This window comes from Mesoplodon bidens (assembly GCF_964165515.1).
Source record: "Mesoplodon bidens genome assembly, chromosome: 4".
Lineage (NCBI taxonomy): Eukaryota > Metazoa > Chordata > Mammalia > Artiodactyla > Ziphiidae > Mesoplodon > Mesoplodon bidens.
In genome coordinates this window covers 145,007,118-145,020,167 of record NC_138160.1, presented here as the reverse complement: position 1 = coordinate 145,020,167, position 13,050 = coordinate 145,007,118, and the positions used below count along the sequence as shown (strand labels likewise).

Genomic DNA, 13,050 nt, shown 5'->3' with positions numbered 1-13,050 from the left:
ATAATAACACGACAATTCTGCTTTTATAGAGAAATGAGATGTGGGAAAGGAGCTTATCTGACATCAGAAGCAAATGCTTTAAACGCATCACATCTGCTGGTTTGACTGTCAAATCTTGACAGCTGGAGAGGTAGGAAGGTAGACAGGAGAGAACAGACCAAAGTTACGGGCCTGCTGAGTCCTCGGGTCTAACCATAATACACCTCATACTGCCCTGGGTCCAGGGATGTGTTCTAACACCCTCTCAGTCACTTCCGGTCCATAGGCAGACCAAGTATAAATTCACAACTACCAGCAAGTGTACCAAAATAAGGCAGAGTTAAGAAACTTAAACACGAGCCCTACCTGGTCTTTTTCTTCTTCATCGACAGAATCATCTGATTTTGCTTTTTCAGCGTCTTCCTCAGGTTTCCGTTTGGCAGGGCTGTCACACACAGTAAAGCCAACTGTTAGCTCAGCTAGACCCTAGTCCTCCAGTGGGCACGAAACAACTCATATTCCTCCCTACCAAGAGTATCCTCTGTTTGGAAAGATTCAGGGCATGGACACCCTCTTCCCTCCAAGGAGAAGCCCTTTCTGCCAGGACATTAAAAGAAGCTTCGAGCTTAATGTTTCTTTGGATGACAGGTTTAGAATACCACCATTTTGCAAACCTTAAGAAATAATGGATCTAGACTTTGATCAATGGCTGCTAGAATCACCGAAGAGACATTACATGCCTCTGATGGACAGCCCCATGCCGTCAATGAAGTCTCACAAAATAAAGCTGGAATCTGATCAAGATTCTAGACCTAACTACCAGTTTACAGAAAACTGGAGACAAGGGAACACATTAACCACCAAAACGATGCAGTCAGCCAGACCTAGAAGCTATTAGACAAAAGACCTATTTTCTTTAAATAAATGGCAAGAAACTAAGGAATCTATCACTTGAAAGGCTTAAGGAGCAAATCAACCAAACTCTGTTACACAAGGGGAAGTACGAACACTGCTATATATTTGTTAGTAAGGAACTGTTACACTTTATAAAGCATGTTTTGTCTTCTTCAAGACTGTTTGCTAGATGTTAGCAATTATAGCAAAATACGAATAAAAAACTTGTCAGAGAAAGAGACCTTGTCATCTAGAAATATCGTATTTGTGGATAAGATGACATGTCCGATTTGTTTCAAAGTAATCCAACTGGGGGGACATGGGTGTGTATGGAGTTGTAATCCATTTGGAATAATTCACTTGGAGCATATGGGGGTATAGATGAAACAACAGCCAGGAGCTGTTAACTGTTGTTCACACTGGGTGATAGGTATGCAGGGGTTCATTTTACTATCCTTGGTAATTTTGTGTATGTACATTTGAAGTTTCCTATGTTAAGAGTAAAAACGGATGAGGTCTTCAGAAATGCTGTTCATGAATGTCTAATTACAGAATATCAAAAGGAAAACCTAAGCAATGTGGAAGTCAGAATTACTAAGTTACATCCTACTAATTCTATACGTGTTTTACCAAAAACAGTTGGCCCCTAAAATGGGGGCTGTCCATTCATTATATACTGACCCCCTTGTGAAATGAGATGTGATGGTGGTCTGCCTGGTAGTTTGCCTTGTAATCCTGGGGCTAGATGAGACTTCAGCTGCTTAAAGAAAAAGAAACAAAAAAGCCACTATGAATAAAGAGTTCACAGCGAAGGTACAGTTCTTCAGCATTACCAAGCTGGTGCAGAGACCAGGTTCTGAGGATTAAGTATCCTTCTCTTCTTATTCTAAGCAACCACCATCTTGATAAAGTCATCAGATTAGCACCTGCCAGTCTGCTGGGCCATTTTAACACAAGCTCTTGTATGAGGGGCCCAACCCTGAGACGGACAAGGAAACAGAACCTCCGCTTATTTCGTCAAAAGATGAAGTGGCCAAGCACCTGACCTGAGCTCAAGTCCCATGCTCTTATTTTTAAAAATTCCAGAAGAGTTACTCTGACTACAAGCGGGGAAGGAGTCTAAGAATAAATGTTCAGCTTAAACAGGCATGTAACTTAGACGTAATAAACATCAGTAGCTCCTGTTATCTTATACCTCATAAATTCAACCACATTTGGGGATCTATTGCTCTATAACTTGGTTGAAGACACAAATTGCAAGTATATATCTAAGCTAGTTAGAAGTATACACAAGAGGGAATTCCATGGCAGTCCAGTGGTTAAGACTCGGCACTCTCACTGCTGAGGACCTGGGTTCGATCCCTGGTTGGAGAACTAAGATCGTACAAGCCGAGCAACACAGCCACCCCCCACCCCCCCAAAAAAAACACCAAAAAAACCCAAAAAGATACACAAAAAACAAGTACTGCCGGTGGAGGGGTTGTGTGTGTGGGGGGAACAGACAGACCCTGTGGCGCCAAGTCTGTCCTCCCCTTAGGTGGTACCAGACTCCAACGAGGTCAAGCGAGTCAAGCGCTCTTACATTTTGTTTCTGCATCGGACTTGCTTCTCCTGGGCATGCAAAGTTTGGAAACAGGTTTGGGGGACTTCTTTTTCTCTGCTATTTCCACTCTGCGGTCCTCACCACTTGTCTGGCTCCCGTTTTCTAGACATCCATTCACTTCCCGACTGAAAGCATGAGCTCCGTTCTCCAAGGACAAATCTTTATTTAAAAGGGATTTGACTTTAGCCAGGTAGCCCTCCTACAGCGGGAAAGGATAATTTAAGTAGTAGTGAATGTAAACAAGTGGCAATGAGAGAATAAGGAAACACACGTGCTTCCTCTGTAACTATCAGGTAACAGGGAGAGGTGGGATTATTCTGCCTCCCTGGTCACAGACAAGTTACATGGGAGGAAACGTTTTCTAGCCACCGGGATGCTGAGGACTTACCTCTGATAATTCTTCTTTATGTAATTTGGTTTCCAAGTCACATAACTGATTCTTTATTTCTGTCTGCAGAAATTCATGCAAGAGATTCAATTTCTCCTTCACGCATTCCTAAGGGAAGGATATAGGTTTAGAAGTCTCCACACTCCCAAGCTATGAACTAATGGACTAATACACAAATAGTTACACTGCCTGGTCACCTAACAATGACTGAATAGCAGGCAATGCTGAGTCAGCTAAAAAGAAAACTAAATATTCATAAGACATGTTCGTGATGTTTCCACTAAGATCATATCACACCATCTCCAGAGTGGTGAAAAATGGAAAGATTAGAGGTGAAACAGACACATAACAGTGTACTAGAACAAAACTGATTTTGAAAAACAGTGTGACCAGGACAAGTTATAATCCAGACTTGAGGCTACGGAACCCAGACTGGGAAACTCGATGAGTTACCAAAAAGCTAACCAATAATAGCCTATTAGTACAGCACATTAGACAAAAACATCCAAGGTATCCTCAACTTTAGGGAAAAGAGAGCCAATTCCACTTAAATTTGTTTTCATGAACTACACAGTATCTGTCAAATGGCTACATTTGATCATAAATTTTGTTAAGGTGGAGATTACCTTACCTTTTCTGTTAAACTGTCTCTTTCCAGATCTTTGAGCCTGGGGGAAGAAAAAGGGAAGAAACAAACACTTGTTAAGCAACACTGTCTACCTGTAAGAATACCACAGTTTAAAGAACTTTGGAAATAAGTTTAACATGAATGTTAGAAAAAAATACAATGGTTTTTCCCTCCCCCAGTGTCTAGAATGCCCTACTGTAATGCCTACACGTTAAGAAATTATTTTCGGGCTTCCCTGGTGGTGCAGTGGTTGAGAATCTGCCTGCCAATGCAGGGGACACGGGTTCGAGCCCTGGTCTGGGAAGATCCCACACGCCGCGGAGCAACTGGGCCCGTGAGCCACAACTACTGAGCCTGAGCGTCTGGAGCCTGTGCCCCGCAACAAGAGAGGCCGTGACAGTGAGAGGCCCGCGCACCGTGATGAAGAGTGGTCCCCGCTCACTGCAACTAGAGAAAGCCGTCGCACAGAAACAAAGACCCAACACAGCCACAACTAAAATAAATTAATTTAAAAAAAAGTTATTTTCAATATGAATGAGGTCCCCCTTTTGGGGGGTGGTTTTCTGATGGTGGTAAGAGATGATATAGGAGCTCTAGAACAACATTCTTTTTTTTTTTTTTAACGTTATTTTAAAGACACTGGGAAAGGGGAAGCAGGTCACACGGTTGGGGTCCTTCCCAAGTTAACTGACCTATAGGTGGTCTTCCTCCAGTTGGACCTGACAAGATTTCATAGGAGGGCATACAGAGGTTAGAAAGAGTGGACCAGGGTGACAGGATGCTGTGGGGAACAGCCAGCTAACATTCCCAAAGGCCAGGATGGGGTGGTGGCAGCATTCTGATGAGAAATATAGGAAAATGGAGGAGTCAAGGCATCTGAGGCAGCAGGGGGTGCCCACACACAAGGAAGACAGATGAAGCTAGAAAAGTTGGCTGGCGCCTCCCCCAAGAGCTCGTCCTTGCAAATGTCTGTACCTAGTCATTCAGAAGTGCAGAACTGTCATGAGTTTAGCTGGAAAATCATGGCCTGATTTGACTATCGAAGATTAGTATCTTGCCTCTTTGGGGAGGAAGGGAGCAAAAAGAATAAAGGAACAAAACTAGAAGACACCGAGGAAATGGGGAGGCTGCTGTTCCTAGCCTGGGTGCTGACTGTGGGCAGTTGGGTGAGAACAGGTCTAATCAGCTGGGCAAGCGTCCCTCAGCAGAGGGGCAGCACCCTGGGTGGGGACTGGGCCTCCACCATCTATAGATCCTCCCCTCCAGCACCCAGGTTAGGTACTCAGTTACCAGCAGCCCAGAGGGCAGGAACAGAGCTCTGCCAGGCTGGCCTTCCCAGAGGGCAAGTGTAAGCAACACAGCCAGGAATTGAGCGACAGGCTTTGCTGGACTAATGACAGACAGTGGCTACTCCGAGTGCACGTGGATCCTGCTTCTAGCTTCAACCACCACTCCCATCTGTGGGTGCCTACTCTATGCCAGGCCCTGTTCCAGGCAACAAGCTGAGCGATGGGATGTAGGCACTACCAGGCAGGGACCACATGACTTGCTGGATGGTCAGGAAAGGCCTTTCTATAGAAAAGACTTAGCAGGGACTTCCCTGGCAGTCCAGTGGTTAAGACTCCGTGCTTCCAAGGCAGGGGGCGCCGGTTCAATCCCTGGTCGGGGAATGAAGATCCCATATGCCACATGGTACGGCCAAAAAAATACTTAGCAGCCTCCAGATACAGTGGTAATATACTATACGTCACGTATGTTGTGTAACTTGGACTCAAGATTCAGAGTCAAGCTTTCCAGAAGCACGTGAAGCCCCTTCCAGGCAAAAGTCATTCTACCCTCAAAGCAACTCAGGTCCTGGGAGAGACTTAGATGAGGACAACTGCATAACTCGGTACTCACATGCTGCTGCAGGAGCATCACACCTACCTGTCTTCAGTTATTGTCCCCACAAAACCCTGGCAGGACACAGCTCCTACCTCGACCAGGTTACCTCAGGTGTCAAGGATAACACTTAGACTGAAGCCCATCAAAGGGCCCTTTCCACAATGCTGACAACTCCTACATCTGGCCAGGAGACAGATCTGTGGGTCTGAATTCTTTGAAGCTTTCCTATGAAGTGGGATATTTAGCCTGGCAGGGAGAAACAAATCTTCAGAATATCTGAAGTGTCTTGCCCTGTGAAGACTGGATTTGACCTGCTTGGCCCCAGAGTAGAAGGTTGGAGCCCAGGGCAGGCACCGAGGAGCCAGAGGTGTGGCAGGAAGAAGGCTGGCCAGTGTGCCGCTCCGGACACCCAGGCTTTCACTGGAGAGTCCATCCCCTTCCCAGTAAAACTGGTGACACTACCTCACATCTGCTTTACGTTCATAGCCAGGAGGATTAGAAGCAGACATGAAGGACCAGGTAGAGGAGTCACAGAGAACAGCAACCACCTTGTAAAAGGAAACAGTAGCTCCCTTCCAGTCTAAGATCCCACAATTCATTCCTAGTTGCTTCCCTCAGAGCAGTTCTTTAAAGGAGAAAAAGATATACATAAACCACTGTGTGGACAAATAGAGTTCAAATCTGAGGCTTCTGAAGCAAAAGGGTATAAACAGCATCAGGAAGGAGGGATCCAGAGACACTGAGAGCTCAGCGGGAACTGGGCAAAGGGAGCTGTCCGAAACAGGAGCAGCACAGCAGAGGCGCTGGCTTAGAGTTCACCCAAGGAACCCACACAAGTCGAGCTGACACAGGGGAAGAAAGGCAAGTCCAGAGAGAGGAGGTGGGTGCCTCTGAGGGAGGTCAGCAATGTCAGGCTCAAAATCATTGACTTTGCTCCATAGTTAACAAACCATCGGAAGTCATGGGGGTGGTAGAACCCAAGGTATCAGTCATCTTTTAGCAGGAAAAAATAAAGTCAATCTTGCAGAAATAAACAATATATTAGACATGAAGAGATAAGATGTTAAATCACTCTAACATCCTAAACTAGAAATGCTGGTCTGTAATATGGTTTAGCAGCAGGAGCTGAGAACATGCTAGAGAAGTTACAAAGCTCCGTCTACTCTGCCTTTTGTAATTGGCTGCATGGTGGTTGGTATAGGGCTACCAGAGATAATATTTGTGGTAGGAAGGATAACGGACCACCCCCCGCAAAGATTTCCATGACCTAATTCCCCAGAACCTGTGAATATGTTACCTTACATGGCAAAAGGGACTTTGCAGATGTGATTAAGGTTACAGTCCCTGAGATGGGGGGGCTTTCTTGGATTACCCAGGTGGTCCCAATCGAGTCACTTAAATCCTAGGAGCAGAGAAACTTCCCAGCTGAATTTCAAGCGATGTGACTACAGAAAGGTCAAAAAGATGTGATGCGAGAACTGGCTTTGCTGGCTTTAAAGATGGAGGAAGGGGGCCACAAGCCAACAGATGTCATCACCTCCAGTAGCTGGGAATGGCTCTCGCCTTACAGCCAGCAAGAGAAGAGGGACCTCAGTCTTATAACCACAAGGGACCAAATTCTGCCAACAACCTGAAAGAGTAAGAAACAGGTCCTCCCCTAGAGCCTCCAGAACAGAATGTAGCCTGCTGACACTTTAATTTTAATCCAGTGAGACCCAAACCACATTTCTGACCTACAGAATCAGAAGATAGCAAATTTGTTTTATTTAAGCTACTAAGACTAGTTTGTTACGGCAGCAATTGAAAACTAATACAGTACCAGAAATTCTGAACTTTTCGGTGGGAGAAAGTAAGCAGACCATGAATTTTAGGAGTGACATTTCAATGAATAGCTATCTAGATGGCTATTCGGCAGCTAGAAATTAGAACGGGCTCTCCATAGAGGCCTTTCCAGCTGCACCCCCAACTGCTGAAAGCAGAAATCTTAAGACTGGAAGAAAATAAGGGTCCAGAAATTGAAAAGGAATATGGCAGAAATCAGGGAAGAGGTCCCCTGCTGGCAAACAGCATCACAAAAGCCAAGGATACAAAGAATTAAGGATAGAAAACCACCTTAACTGAAGAATGACTGGACACCCGGCACAAAAGCTAAGCTAAGGTGGCAGCAAAAAGAGCAAGACCAGGGACTTCCCTGGTGGCACAGTGGTTAAGAATCCACCTGCCAATGCAGGGGACACAGGTTCAAGCCCTGGTCTGGGAAGATCCCACATGCCACAGAGCAACTAAGCCCCTGCGCCACAACTACTGAGCCTGCGCTCCAGAGCCCGCGAGCCACAACTACTGAAGCCCACGCACCTAGAGCCCGTGCTCCATACCACTGCCATGAGAAGGCTGCGCACTGCCACGAAGAGTAGCCCCCGCTTGCTGCAACTAGAAAAAACCCTAACGCAGCAATGAAGACCCAATGCAGCCAAAAATAAATAAATAAAATTAAAAAGAGCAAGTCCAGACGATAATACAAGAAACCAGGCAAACAGGAAGGTTGGAATGATAAGCAGACATACACTGCTATATTAGTATCTGCCTTAGTATCAGGTCTGCATGTTGGTACTTTAAGTTATGCACCACCCCCCACCCCAATAATAGAAGTGAAACATACAGCTGCCACGTGATAAGCAGTGAAGGAGGTTTCTGTGCAGGTGCTGTTCTACCATGTTTACACCTATCAGCTCAGCCCTCACAATGCCCCAGTGGAGCAGGCACCTCCATCCCATTTTACAGATAAAGCACCAGGAGGTTAGATGACTTGGTCATACAGCTGGCAAGTGGTGGGGTGGGATCTGAACTCCAGTAGTCTGCACCTCTAGAATCCTAGTGCAGGGGAGAACCAGAAAAGGTAACTCAGTTTTGCCCTCCATACCTACTCAGGAGCCATGGGACTAGTTAAGAACTTCATGACCCAACCTAATCTAATCAGAGTGGCTAGCAGATAAGAAAGCTGTCATAATTACAAAGGCTAAATGAGTTGTGCAAGGAGGTTGCTAGAATCAATATGTAAATCCAGGCCTCGGTGAAGGGGAAAGTCTGGCATGTAAGCATTCGAGTCTAGTGGACACCGAGCTGCATGTACAATGAATGAGGCAAACATGCTCAGACAACGAGTCATCATCAACTCCCAAGCTGCAAAGGCAGCATGCAGGATGCGCTGACAGAATTCAACACCTCATCGCAGGGAAAGGGGACTGTCTTTCTGAGCAGTCTTACGGATGAACAGACAATACCCAGCATGGTGAAGGGGTAGGTGGAACCCAGCCTCACACTGGTTGCTCTGCATGCTCTCAGGCCCTGAGAACCTAAAAGGCAGCCTGTGTGGTTTGTGAGGAAAAGAGCACAAGATGAGTCAGGCAAGTGGACGGGGATCCCGGACTTGAGGCCAAGTGCATTAGGCAGTGTAAGGGGCAGGAAAATCTCTGTCTCCAACTTATATCGAAAGAGGATCACAGTTTCCACTTAAAGAAAGCAGACCTGAGTGGCAACAGAAAGACGAGTAGGAAGACTATTGCTTTTTCTATACAAAAGATGGTGGCTTGGACAGAGTAAGAAAATTCAAATGGAAAAATGTGGCTTGTCCTGAAAGGCATTATTTTTAGAAGACTTAGGACATAAAATACTTCAAAAAAAGTTAAACTTAAAAACCCAAATGTTAAGAATACTTTCTAGTAGTGTTACATAGCTAATGTAACTGTATGAGTTTTAAAAGAAGCCACCATATAGGGCTTCCCTGGTGGCGCAGTGGTTGAGAGTCCGCCTGCTGATGCAGGGGACACGGGTTCGTGCCCCGGTCCGGGAAGATCCCACATGCTGCGGAGCAGCTGGGCCCATGAGCCACGGCCGCTGAGCCTGTGCTCCGCAATGGGAGAGGCCACATAGGTGAGAGGCCCGCGTACCGCAAAAAAAAAAAAAAAAAAGCTGCCATATAAACACAAGTTAGCATAAGTGACAGAAATGCCTGAGTGAGGACTAGGCCTAAATTTTGTTCCTAGAGCATTCTACTGAACTTAGTAGTATAATCCATAATATGAGGTACCTACTTTTCATGAATCAAAAAGTTATACCTCTGTTTACAAGGAGGTGTAAGGGAGTATTTTAAAAGGAGTATTGAATGCCATGTTTATGTGTGTATTTTATACGCTGAAATTCAAAATTTAAGAAAAGCTCTTGAGAGGGTCACATAAGCTGACAACGTCAATGGTCTGAGGCAGAAACCCAAGACTCTATACCCACAGTAAGCAATTCTCATTCAAAGTAATATGGAACCTAGGGTGAATGGCGGATTGTAACACTCACCTAAGAACATTCAAATTCAGCCAAACAAAACACTTGCTCTGGCCCAATAAAAGCCCTAGCTGAAGGGAAAGGTTTTGGCAAGAAGCAGACTTCCGCAGGAATCTTTGCTTCCTTGATGTTAACTCCTGTGGCAACCACTCTTGAGAACACTTGAGGATTAAATGAGACAATGTAAAGTGTTTTATACAATTAGCAGAACGGGAAAAAAAGCAAGCTAGATTAGTCAATAATGCTAACACGGCGGGGGGGGGGGCCTTTATGTGCCAGGCATATTCTCATTTAATCCAATACCAGTTTAAAGCCCATGTTCACTGTCCTAGTCCACAGATGTAACTTGTTTATGAAACTTGCCCAAGGTTAGATGAGCCAGTGGAGGTAGCGTTCCCACCATCAAGTTAAAGAAGGCTGGGCCCAAATATCTCTGTCCTGGGTCTAAAGTGAAGCCAGATACTTCCATGATGCCATTTCCATTTTTAAGTTACGTTATGTCTTAGGGGGACAGATAGGGATTCTTCAGCAAGGCACAGCACCCTCTAACTGTGGTTAAGAAGTGGTCTGACGCCTGGGAGGGAGACCCAAATACCTCCAACACCTACTCTCCACCCCCGAAAGCCCAAATCAGAACTGGACTGGCACAACTTTAGGAAACAAGCACAGGGAAATAGGGAAATGGCAAAATCAGGTTCACAAATCTGGCTGGAAGTGTTCAGGGCTGGTCGAGGCTCCCGTGACTAGGGCTCCAAGTGAGGTTTGCAAGTTTCCAGGAGTGAAACTGATGCCCTTCAGGAACAAGAAGCCTGGGCCCAACGGTCTTGCCGCCAATCCCTGTGCACAGATTAGCTAAGACTGGCTAAGTCCCCGATATTAGCTGCTGCCCCCTCACTCCCCCTACACACACACACAGACGGAAGAAACTGCAGCCAGTTCTCCCTAGCAAGGCTTCCTTGATGCCCACGGCTCACAGGCACCGATTTACTAGAAGAAACCACTCAGCTTTCACGGCGTCCGAGCCCTAGCCCTCATGGTATGTGAAGAGTTCCTTGCAGAATGCGCCTACCCTAGCCGTATGAGGTGATGGAGGGAGCCCCCAGAGGAAGACGGGGCTCGCAAACCTGAGCCGGCCGCGCCCGTCCCCCGACCGGCGACATCTGTCTCTGGAGGCTGCCATCGGGATGCGTGGCGTGGGGGCACCGAGGGGACCCCCAAAATACCCCCGGGGACCAGGCCGGCCCGACCCCCTCGAGAGGACCGGGCACCGGAAGTGGAGGCCTTAGTGCCCGGGCCGAGGGGTATTCTGAGGCCGCGGGCTGCCCACTTCCTGCGCGACCAAGCTGGCGGCAGGGGCTGGGCCTGAGGCTGCTCCAGGAAGGGGATCCCCAAGGCGAACCCAAGGCTTGTTCTACTTTGAGGTCAGAAGAGACCCCCAAGTTTCCAGTCACCAGGGAGCTGTGAGAGGGCCTCGGCCCATTTTGGCGCCAAACGGCCAGGGGCGCGCGCGACCGGAAGTGCCACCCTGCCCGCGCCAACTGCCGCCGCGCGCCGCGCCATCCCACGCATGCGCGCCCGCCTGTCAGCGGCGGCCACGGGCTACCCGGAGGGGAAACGACCCCCACCCCCACCCCCAACGCCGTGCAACCCACCCCGGGTTCGCAGTCCCCCGCAGCACCTACCGCCTGCGGACATCGTCGGGCAGTGAGAAGGCCCGGGAGGCCAGCGCGGGCACCCGGGCTGGGGCGGTACGGGCAGGCATCTTGGAAGGTGCAGCAGAGGCGGCGGCAGCACAGGCAGCCCTGGCTTTTCGCGCGGAAACCGATGGGGAGGGGCGGCGAGCGGAGGCAGCGCGTACCATCCCGGCCCGGGCGTGGGGGAAAGCGGGCCGTACCACACGGAGGGAGGCCGTACCATGTGTGGGTAGACGCAGTGAGGCTGGCCGTACGTAGGGGCCGCGCATGCGCGGGACGGGAGCGCACCCCCGCGTGAAGCAGTGGGCTTGTCCAAGCTCCTCCGTTTGCTGGGAGCTTTGCCTGCGACATTCATTCATTCATTCTTTCCCCGCATGCTAGGGATAAAATGGGGAAGATCCTCAGGGTGTTCCAGGGTGTGGGCACTAGAGTTCAAGTCCTCAGTTCCAATTCCACCTACACCTATTTGCTCACTATGTCGACCCTGGGCAGGTCAATTGGACCCAGCTTTAGTTTCCTCATCTGTGAAAAGGGGCTAATAGCACTTACTCCAGAAAATGTTGAGGATGCACAAAATACGCAGGTAGCACCAAAGATCTCACTGGTAGGGAGACCTGGGCCACTTCCACAGTCTGTGTGCTTTAAAAAACACCAGAACTTGAGCAAGGATAATCTCTTCAACACATGGTGCTGAGAAAACCGGATATCTACATGCAAAAGAATGAAATTGGACCCTTACCTTACACCGTATATACAAGTTAACTCAAAATAGATTAAAGACCTAAACCTAAACCTAAAACTATGGCACTCCTAGAAGAAAATGTGGGGGTGGGGGGGAAGCTTCGCAACATTGGACTTGGCAATGATTTCTTGAATATGACACCAAAAGCACAGGTCACAGAAGCTAGAATAGACAAATGGGACTACATTAAAATAATCCTAACCCCAACTCATGCACAGCAAAAGAATCAAAGTGAAAAGGAAACCAATAGAATGGGAGAAAAATGTTTGCACATCGTATATCTGATAAGGACTTAATATCCAGAATGTATAAAGAATTCCTACAATGCAAAGACAACTCAATTAAAAAACAGGCAGGGGATTTGAATAGACAGTTCCATAAAGTAGGTACAAATGGACAACAAGCATATGAAAAGAAGTTCAACATGACCAATCGGGGAGATGCAAATCAAAACCACAATGAGGGGACTTCCCTGGTAGCACAGTGGTTGAGAATCCGCCTGCCAATGCAGGGAATATGGGTTCGATCCCTGGTCCGGGAAGATCCCACATGCCGCGGAGCAACTAAGCCCGTGCGCCACAACTACTGAGGCTGCACTCTAGAGCTTGTGCTCCGCAACAAGAAAAACTACCGCAATGAGAAGCCCGTGCACCACAACGAAGAGTAGCCCCTGCTCGCTGCAACTAGAGAAAGCCCGCTTGCAGCAACAGAGACCCAATGCAGCCAATTAATTAATTAGTTATTTTAAAAAACAAAACAAAACACAATGAGATCACTTCACAGGCATTAGGATGGCCACCATCAGAACAAAAAGTATGGGGGAGAACACGGAGATTAGGACCCACGTACACTGTTGGTAGGGATTTAGAATAGTGCAGCTGCTATAGAAAAGTGTAGGGACTT

General features: G+C 47.5%; 1 protein-coding gene across 5 annotated transcripts in view; it reads right to left on the bottom strand.

Annotated features, from left to right (window-relative positions):
• The window catches only part of DNMT1 (DNA methyltransferase 1), a 42,951-nt gene extending 31,336 nt beyond the window's left edge, over positions 1–11,615 (bottom strand). Inside the window, exons 1-6 of one of the 5 annotated variants that reach the window (XM_081232092.1) lie at positions 11,394–11,615; positions 3,496–3,532; positions 2,865–2,972; positions 2,456–2,675; positions 1,555–1,633; positions 346–424 (exon numbers count right to left, since the gene is read on the bottom strand). In XM_081232092.1, the coding sequence (XP_081088218.1) occupies positions 346–424; positions 1,555–1,633; positions 2,456–2,675; positions 2,865–2,972; positions 3,496–3,532; positions 11,394–11,572 (702 nt within the window). In that variant the 5' untranslated portion in view covers positions 11,573–11,615. Of the gene's footprint in view, positions 1–345; positions 425–1,554; positions 1,634–2,455; positions 2,676–2,864; positions 2,973–3,495; positions 3,533–10,835; positions 11,125–11,393 lie in introns of those variants that run through there. The other 4 variants (XM_081232093.1, XM_081232089.1, XM_081232090.1 and 1 more) reach the window with 4 other exon arrangements.
• Positions 11,616–13,050: the final 1,435 nt, after the last annotated feature.